This window comes from Platalea leucorodia, assembly GCF_965183815.1.
Source record: "Platalea leucorodia genome assembly, chromosome: 3".
In the NCBI taxonomy this organism is placed as follows: Eukaryota; Metazoa; Chordata; class Aves; order Pelecaniformes; family Threskiornithidae; genus Platalea; species Platalea leucorodia.
In genome coordinates this window covers 40,851,489-40,860,900 of record NC_138825.1, presented here as the reverse complement: position 1 = coordinate 40,860,900, position 9,412 = coordinate 40,851,489, and the positions used below count along the sequence as shown (strand labels likewise).

The 9,412-nt window shown below is 46.9% G+C and overlaps 1 protein-coding gene across 1 annotated transcript; it reads left to right on the top strand.

Moving 5' to 3' along the window:
- Positions 1–990: 990 nt before the first annotated feature.
- Positions 991–5,758, top strand: COX20 (cytochrome c oxidase assembly factor COX20). The gene is made up of 4 exons (XM_082306262.1): positions 991–1,239; positions 3,392–3,506; positions 3,649–3,712; positions 4,304–5,758. The coding sequence occupies exons 1-4, from the start codon at positions 1,207–1,209 to the stop codon at positions 4,443–4,445; spliced, it is 354 nt and encodes a 117-aa protein (XP_082162388.1). The 5' UTR covers positions 991–1,206; the 3' UTR covers positions 4,446–5,758.
- Positions 5,759–9,412: the final 3,654 nt, after the last annotated feature.

Sequence of the window (9,412 nt, the reverse complement as noted above, 5' to 3'; positions counted from 1 at the left end):
CAGCTGTACCAAGGGTTTAATCAAAGGTTGGTCCAGCCCTTGTAGCAAATCATGTTGGCAAGGCAGCAGGACTTAGCCCTACTGAACCCACTAGTGTTCTAATTTAGTTGTGAATGTCCCACACGAGATCATCTTCAAGAGCACTTCTTTTGAAACAGTTCTTCCTAAAAGAAACAATTCTTCCTGCACCTCCTTCCCCCTGCCACCAGGGTACTTTTCTCGCAGTTGCACGTCATCTTTTCCTCAGCCCATTCCAGCACTCTGGGTCGTATCCTGCAGACACCGAAAATAACCTCCCCCCTCCCCGCGATGTCGGTATTGTTCAGGCCTCTACACCCCGTCACGGTTCCCATAACCTCCTTCTCCCACTAGGCGCTACTCACTGAGCGTGTTTACATGTCCTAGTCCCCTTATTTCTGTTTTAGCTTTTAATAACTCAGCCCAGACAGGCTGGGGCCTAGGCCATCAGGCCGCCAGACTGCAGCAGGGCCTCTCTTCAAGGATTTATGGTACGCCACTGAGCAGGGAGTTGGTTTTAAGCCCGTCCTCAACACCCTGCTCCATGGCAAGGAGCGCCGCGACCCAGACAGCGACAGGGAGGCATATGGAGGACGCGTGCCGCTCTCCCTAGGCATGAAGGGCCGCGGACACGAGTGACATGGCAGCGGCCTCGTGAGGCTGCCGGCGCTGCAGAACAGCAAACTGAAACCCGCGGCGGCGGGCGGCGCGGGCAGGGAGGGGCCGGCCCGCCCTGGCCCACAGCCTGCGTGGCGCTGGGCCCTCCGGCCGCCGCCGCCGCCAACCGCCCGGCCGCGCCGGGGCCGCCGCGCGCCGCAACTGCCGCCGCCCGCGCCCGCCGGCGGCGCGCGCCTGGAGCTGGGGGGGGCGGGGGGAGGGAGGGCGCGGGCTGAGCGCCAGCGTCGCCCTCCCTCCCTCCCGCCCCCGCGTGCGTGCGTGCGTGCGCGCGCGCGCCCTGCTCCGTGACCCATTTCACTGAACAAAGGATTTTGCTGGAATCTGAGCGCCAGACCTAAAATGGCGCCGGCGCGCTCGCCCGCCCCCGCCCCCCGCGGGCACCATAGAGACGGGGCGGGCCGGGCCGGGTAGAGCGGCCCCTCCTCTTTGCCTTCTCTACCCGGCCGTTGCCCGGCCTCGCTGGTGCGCGGCGGGGGAGGGGGCGCAGGCCGCGGACGGCGCTGTCGCATCATGGCGGACGAGGGCGACTCTGAGCCGAGGAAGGTAGCGGAGGGCGGGGGGGGCGGCGGCGGCGGCGAGGGGCCCTTCCCGCCCCCTCACCGCAGCGAGCGGGGCGCTGCTCCCTCCCCGCCAACCCCCGGCTGGAGGGGGCGGCTGCGGGAGCCGTGCCCGTACGGTCCCGCCTGGCCCGGCTGGGCTTCGCGCTGCGGGCGGCGCGGCCGGGCCGGGTCTGTAATCCCCACGGAGCGGGGAGGCCGGCGGCGCCCGGAGCCTTTCACGCGTGTCAGCGTTTCAGCGCCCGCCCCGCTGGAGCGCAGCCGGGCGCTGGGAGGAGGAGGAGGAGGAGGAGGAGGAGCTGTGCCGCCGCCGTGCCGGCGCCCGGCTCCCCGCGCCTCAGCGCCCGCGAAAGCCCCGCGCTGGGGACAGGGCGGGCATCGCACACGGGCTGTGAGCCCCCGCCGGTGTTGCTCCGGAGGGCACAATACGTGGAAGCGGGCGGCAGGGCTGAGGCCGCGCAGGGCCGGCGGGCGGGGCGGGGCGGGGTGGGGTGGGGTGGCTTTCTGTGTGTGTGTTTTTCCACGGACCCCTCTGCGGGGCTTTCTCTTCGTGGGTGACATGCTGTCGTGACACTTGAGCCTTCGTAACGCCAGCGGTTAGCAGTGGTCAGAGTCATAACAAGTGATTTCAAGTATGGCAACAGGTGAAGTACTATTTTAAAAGGATGCATCATGCTGCATGGATGTAGCGGGGATGCCTTCTTAGTCAACAACAGCAACATATCAAGTGACTTCTTCCATATGAGAGTACTTGAAATGACTTGTTAGGAGACTAGACCAACATAGACCAAGTCCTTTTTGTCTCATTTGCACACAGGGGTTATGTGGAAACAGCTGATGGTCGTCCGTAGGCAACGTAGATAAAATAATTGATGGGGATTTCCATACTTGCGTACAAATCCAGCTGTTGTCAGATGCTTGCCATCCCTGTTGCTGCAGTCAGGCGTGTTGCACAATGACTTGTCTCACAGAGCTGTCAGCCTTCCACAAAGCATTGACTGTAATAGTCCATCTTCAAAATCTACTTTGTCCAAGTAGAATAGCTTTACAAAAAATTGACGCCATTTAAAAATCATCTTTCAAGATTTTAGTTGATAGAGTTGCACACGTGGTATTTAATGGTGTAAGGATTTAAACACAATAGAATGAAGATAAATTCTCACACCATCCCTAACAAAATAATTAATAGCAGAAAGATCTGCAGGTGTTACTACAGTGCAGGCGCCTTAACCCTGACCCGTGTCATCTTGAGGCCTTTTTGTCACTCCTGCTTGTGGCGCCAACATGCATTTGCAAGGATGTTTGTCAGGTGGGAAACATGAGTTGTATTCCAGTTAGAAGACTTGGGTTATGCAGAAGCCAGTGTAGGCATCTCTGAAATGAAAAACATAGTTGTCTGTTCACAGTTGGGTTTATGAATGCCACATGTAATTACCACTTTTGAAAATTAAATAGAAAACTGATAGATATAAGCTAGAGTAGGTTATAAATGTGAGGCACAGTATGAAATAATTTGAAAAATTTTTACCAGTAGGTTCATTTAGAAACTTACGTGTTGTATGTAGAAGAATTTCTGTGCACAGCCACTGCCTATACATAGGATTAGGTTAAAAATTACTGGTTTATAAATGTTTTTATTGAGTGTTTGGTATAAGGTTCTCTACTACATGCACATTCTCCAGTAATTTCACTTTTTTTTAACCACATCTGCCTTTTCAGATATTAAAATTACATGGCATAACTAACTGCATAATTGATTGTAACCTTACCTGTTTGTTGTGATGTGTGTTGGTTTTGAACAAAGATCCTGGATTCTTAAGGGTTTTCTCCCTTCCTTGTTTGAGGAATGTAAAGGAAAAAATGGGATAGTTCTTTTATAATGTTCAATAGAAAGGAAGGATCAATAGGTTTGTATGAAATGATGTCACCTATATCAATAGTTAACTCTTCCGAAACCATTCCTGATAGAGCTGTCTATGTTCACTTTTGCTCAGATATAACCCTGGAAGTAGGAAATCCTCAAGTGTTTATTTTTGACCTCTAAGATAACAAGTCAGTTTTACAATGGAGTTGGCATCATAGACTTCTACAAAAGTAATTTTTTAAATTTATGGTATGTTTGTTTTTTTTTCTTACAGTCCTTTAAACTCCTAGGATTTCTTGATGTTAAAAGTGTCCCATGTGCACGAGAATCGGTGCTCTATGGCTCCCTGGGATCTTTAGTTGTCGGTCTTGGACATTTTGTAGCAACTAGTAAGTACTTATTCCTTCTGGGTTTTATATATTTATTTGCAAGGAAAAATTAATTCCTGTTTGTGGTTAGGTTTTATTAATAATGGGAAGTCATCCAAGGTTTTTTCTCTAATTTTTTGGAGGACTTTTGTTTTTCTTTCAGGTAGAGTGAGAAGATCTTGTGACTTTGCAGTTGGTGGCTTTATTTGCACAATGTTAGGATACTGGTATGTAAAACGCTTCTTGAATTTTGACAGACGTATGTTGGCTGCTTTGTACAACATGATCCCTGTGTGACCTTTCACACTGTTTTTGAAACTCCATAAAAAAACTTGCGTAGCAAAGCATCCTCTTCCTTCTCCCTGAAATATTTCTTTTTTTTGAAGGAAAAGAGTACAATGCCTTTGAATTTTTATGTTAATATTAAAAAAAAAACTTCCTATGGTTTCTTGAATCCTAAGAGATCAAACCACCCAGTTATTTCAGTCTTTCTTAATTCTTTCTTTTTTCCTTCACATATGCTATCCTTCTGTCCTAATTATAAAGGCAGCATACTAAATGGTCATGAAATTGAGATCCAAATTATAGAAATTAGCATTTTCCATTGGACTGGTATATCCTGCTCCTCAGTGGCTGCATAATGTTTGCCTTAAAGAAACAGCAGTTACTCTAGTATTTTCATTATGCATCATTTCATAATGAATTTTACCAGCATTATTTTATGTGATTTCAACTTTTCAACGGGCTGAATAACTCTGATTTGATACTGTCACTCGTATAAGGCAGGGAATCGTATTTTCTTTTCATCCCTCCTCTAGGTTTTACTGCAGGTACAATTTGGCCCAACACAGAATCCGGCAAAGAATGCTTAAAGAAGGAATGAGAAACAAAATTTTATTTGAAGGCAGTTCCCTTGATCCAGAAAGAAAACAGACTGGCAATGAAAGAAGCGATTCATAGTCTGCTCTAGAGGAATCTGTGGTCTAATACAGCTTTGGGAGAAGGTGGTCCAAAAATGGCAGTCTGCCCTGTAAATGTGTGAGGTGCCTAAAACTGATAAATCATGCTGATTTTCCTAGCAAATCCGAGCAAGAAAATCATAGCGAATCTGTAAAGTCAATATACAAGCCTTTCTTTGTTTCATGTATGTATGTATGTGTGTATATGACTATGTACACAGTTAGGAATGACTTCCTGTTAAACATCTGGGAGCTGATGTGTTCTGTTACAGGGCCTCGGAGGATTAATGGCAGTGTTTTGGGACTGCTTTAACTTCCATTATAAACAGAATGGTTCATTTTAGCAAAGTTGTAATTACATCTCATTTAAATACAGGAAAATATTTTCATTAGCTGTTCTCTGTAAATGTATCCTTCGGTGCTACTGTTAATTGTGCTGTTTGTAAAACAGGAATACTTGAACAGTAGGTGAAGGCTTTGCTTGTGCAAGGTGGGTGATATCAGTAGCCCTTGTAAGATTTCAGCTGCAGAATAACTTCAGATAATTTATATACACTGTGAAGTTGAAGGATTTCCATTTTTGTTCTGTTTGTGCGAAACTGAGAATAAAATCACACTTCAGAAGCAGTCTAAGCTATGTAAGTAATCTTTTTACTTGATTAAAAATCTTGCTCTTCTATTTAAGACATTTCCTTACAATTGGTAGAATAATAATTTACGTTATTTGTAAGTAGCAATGGTCAGTAGTTTTTTTTTTAAAAACAGGCATGTTCTACTTGTATATTACACATATATTTTCAGTTAAAAGAAATATCACTATATAATTTCAAGGAAACCATCTTATTTGGAAATACAGCGTTAGATCTCATTGCATATGGGTAAAAAGACGAGTGATGGCTTAATATTCCTTGCTTGCTTCTGTCTGCACCAGTGACACAATGTACTTACTTACTTTTTTCACAAAATGATTTATAGTATATTATGCTGTAAGCACTTCTTGGTCTAAAGGCATTCACTGAGCAAAAATAGTCCTTTCCCCCCACCCCATACTCTAGCCTGAGAGAGTTTGCGATCCAATGTCGACTCAAGTAGGTGTGGGGAAGTTTGGGAAGTTTTGGGAACCCAGATGTACACAGCAGCATTGCTCTACTTATTTAATTTGGAAATATACGCGAAAGCACTCAACAAATGTGCTATTTACAGTGAGGTAATTGAATTTTTACCCTCTGTGGATTAGCCTCTTACAAGAAGAAAACAAACCTGTGTACTCTCTTTCCTTTTTTTCCCTCTATTCCTTCCATTTCTTCTGGAGGAAACAATAAAGATAAAATTTATGGAGGACCTTCAGTTCAATAGTTTTATATAAAAAGTCTCCAGAAAACTTGGGTTAGCGCAATGAAACGCTTTCTGTCCTCTCTGCAAAATCTAAACTCAGAAGTTAACTGGTAGCTAACTCTTAGTTCAGAAAAGCAAAATGTCTCCCCTGGTTCTGTGCTGAGGGGGTGGGAGGTGTTGCCTTGTAAAGCCCTTGGAGCGGCAGCGGGAAATGGAGCGAGCCGTGAGCAAGGACTTTGCAAGCTCCTATTTTAATACATGGTTGAGTTCTTTCCTATCTGACCTAAGAAAAGGAACTGCAGCCTAAGCAGGGGGTCTTTGGGCTGTGAGGTTGTAGTTCAGCAGGGGAGCGAGGAGACAAAAGCATGCAGATGAAAATTTACTCTTTGGCGAAGAGCAGATGCAGAGAAAGAAGAGAATGCTGTTTTGTACTGATAGGAAAGAAGTTTGCCCGTGCATAATGGCATCCTGCAAAATGCATGAGTACTGTGACTACATCGAGGAAAAAGCAGAAGCATCGTGATACTGTGTAAATTAAAAAGTCTGGGGAAAACGGCAGCATTAGATCCTCTCCAGTGTTAATTGGCCTTGGTTTAAGCCACTGCATTTAAGGATATTAGCTCAATAGCAGCTTAACTACAGCATTAGCAATTCTGGCCAATAGCTATGAAACTCTAGATGAATCTGCACTGCGTAGGTAACCGATCTAATACTTCTGCCTCGCTGTGCAAAATGTAAAATGAGTATGCCAGATGCTAACAGAAAAAGGGGGAAAGAGGCGCTGTGCTGGCCGACGCATTTGAGCTTTGTTATCTAGTAAAAGTGGAGGTGGAATGGAGCTAAGCAAAAGCCAGAGCCTTTGCTGAAGGGGGCGGGGAGAGTGAGAGAAGGGAGCTGGGAGCTGGGCTCGGTTGGTGTGAAAGGGGAGAGTCCGCAATGGCAGAGGGAAGAATGCGGGCGGTTAAACGTACAGGGGAAACCGCCTGACATCATTCCTCGAAGCGCCGGCCGCGGCAGCTCCTGCGCCAGCTGTGGGAAGCGGATTGAAAATGACTGATGGGTTACAAACCCCTGTTGAATGTGTGAGGGACAGGACAAAACCGAAAATCTTAAAGCTATTAGTTGTTGTAAATTAGGATGCATTCACAAGAAAATAAAAATTGTAGTAACTTCATAGAAGTAAACATTTGAAAGCAATTTCCTAACTTTTTTAAATTAGTGAGCTGTATCCCCGTTAATGCAAATTTTTTTAATCTAAGTCATTGTTCGGAACACATAGCGTGCATCTGTGTTTTATTATTGGACTTGATATCTTTATTTCAAGTATTGCTGCAAATGACAGATGTGATAGTTCTTGCTTTATCGAGGTTCAAAATATTCCTCGGGTTAAAACGTACAGGACAGTTACTGGAAAAGAAGAGAAATAGTAATTTTGAAGGTGTTTGGTTTGCAACCCTCTGAATGGGCCTTAAAAAGGAGAGAATGAAGTATCGCAACTTTAAGCTATAAAGTTGCTAAAATCTTTTTTATTTTACTGATGGTTACGTTACGTGGTCGCTAAACGGTGACTGACAAGCGCGCTTAGTTTTTATCCCCGAAGTTGGTAAAGTCTTCCCTTAAAGCCATCTAAACCACCACCAAAATAAATAGATGGGTTTATGGCCCCGTTCGCTCTTCCGCACCTCGCTCTCCGCGCTCGCCGCAGGAGCGCGGACGCGGGGCTCCCGACGGCGAGCAGAGCGCGCGGCGCCCGGGCGCGCGCCCTCCCAGCCTTTCGGGAAGGAAGGTCGCTGCCAAGGCCGCAGGCGGGAACGCGGCAGCCTGAGGTTAGTTGCCAGCTCCGTCACTGGGGGTGCCTGCCATCGGATCGCCTCTGCCCTTCCGTGCCTTTCACTAAAGCCGATGGAACGCTTCAGCCATCGACGATGGCGACAGGCTCAGAAACCAAGAGCTTTTTTGAAGCTGACAGCAGAGGCAGCTAAAGCTGTCATCTCAAACTCCTCATGTACGTCTTCACCCAAGCAGAGATTTTTGGGAGGCGGTGTTGGCGTGGCCTTCTCGCTGCGTTTTGCAGGCTTCCAGGCTACTTTGTGTGTCACCGCCACCCCCTCCAAGTCCTCGAGAGCTGCAAAGGAAAGGTCGCCTCCTGTCATCAACAAATGAGTCTGGCTTTTGGTAGGGTGTTTTTTTTGGGGGGAGTGGGGGAGAAGTACATTTGTTATTGCTGGTGTGAGCAACCCAGGTAACAATGAAGTACTGTGTGAACTCTGTTGTAATGAACTCCCAAGTGGAAGATTTTCTCCAGCTTAGACTAATTCCCATACTTCTCCCATTCCTCTGTCCAGGCGTTTAGCTCAAGAGGTCAGTGGTTAGCAGTGAAAGTTGTTTGGTTTGCTCCATTTAAAGTTTGAAACAAATACGTTATTGCCTTGAAAAACTGATCAAAACAAAGTCTTTACAGTATGTCCATATGATCAATAAGATGATCTTTTGATGATTTTTTTAATTTGAAGAAACAAGAACTAATTAAATGTCAGAAGTGGGGCTGAGTTTTAGTTAACGTGACTCAAGGCCTTGGAACGTACATCCTTCTGACGCTTAAAATGAAAATATTACACTAACCAAGCATGGCTGTTAAACCCTCAAATGGGGGCGGAGAAGCGAGCTGATGAACAGAAGAAAAGAGAAGGTAAAGCCTTGGATGAGACAACGTGAGTAAAACACAGGCTTTTGTTCATGGCCACCAAAACCCTAAGACTATTTGTAGGCCCCCACGTTTTCACACGCTCTCTATTTTTTTCTGCCTGGGCTCATAGTCTGCCTGTTCCTGTGGGAATAGGCCGCGGCATCCCTGTATCTTCTTGTTGTAAAGATTAAGAGCAGTTCGTTCTGAGGAGGATATTGTAATCCTTCCAGCTTCTGTCATCTGTCGTGAGCAAGAGTGCGTCACAGCCCTCAGCCTTCCTGAACGTGCCAGGAGCCCGCTGGCAGGACGTGGCACGTACCGTCGGAGCAGGCACTTACCGCTGCAGGGCTCTTTTTCTTCAGACTGGCCGCAGCTCCAAAAATACCCAGCCCGTATATTGTGGTGATCTGTTTAACAGAACCAAAGATTCCCCTGCTCTGTCTTCATGCTCTGAAGAGAACAAAACACGCGCTTTGCTCATTTTTTAAACGCCTTGCTTATTTTGTCAAATGCTGTTACAAAAAGCAGCAGGTGCGCTCTCAGCCAAGGTGGCTTCTCTCCCCGGACAAGATCCTCGTCTCTCCTGTTGGTGGCAAATGGCCTGTGATCAGCGCTGGTGGTCACGGTGTGCATATATCCGTGAGACTTCTTGGGCTTCAAGCCCACATACACATGCATGACAGGTTTTCAGAGTTCACCTACAAGCTGTACAACCCTGGCTGATATTCACGCTCTCCATCATTCAGGTCCAGAGTTCTTGCCCCCTTTACCTTTGCCAGGTGGCCAAACCCAGTGAGAAATTTTTCCGCACCACCTCATCTCTGTGACGCTTTGCTCAGATGCTGCGGAAATGGGGTGAGAGATCCACCCACCCCATTTGCCCATGGCTCCTTCTCCTGAGCAAATTCGCAGCCGGGGTACTCGCAATTCCCGCCAACAGAACATTT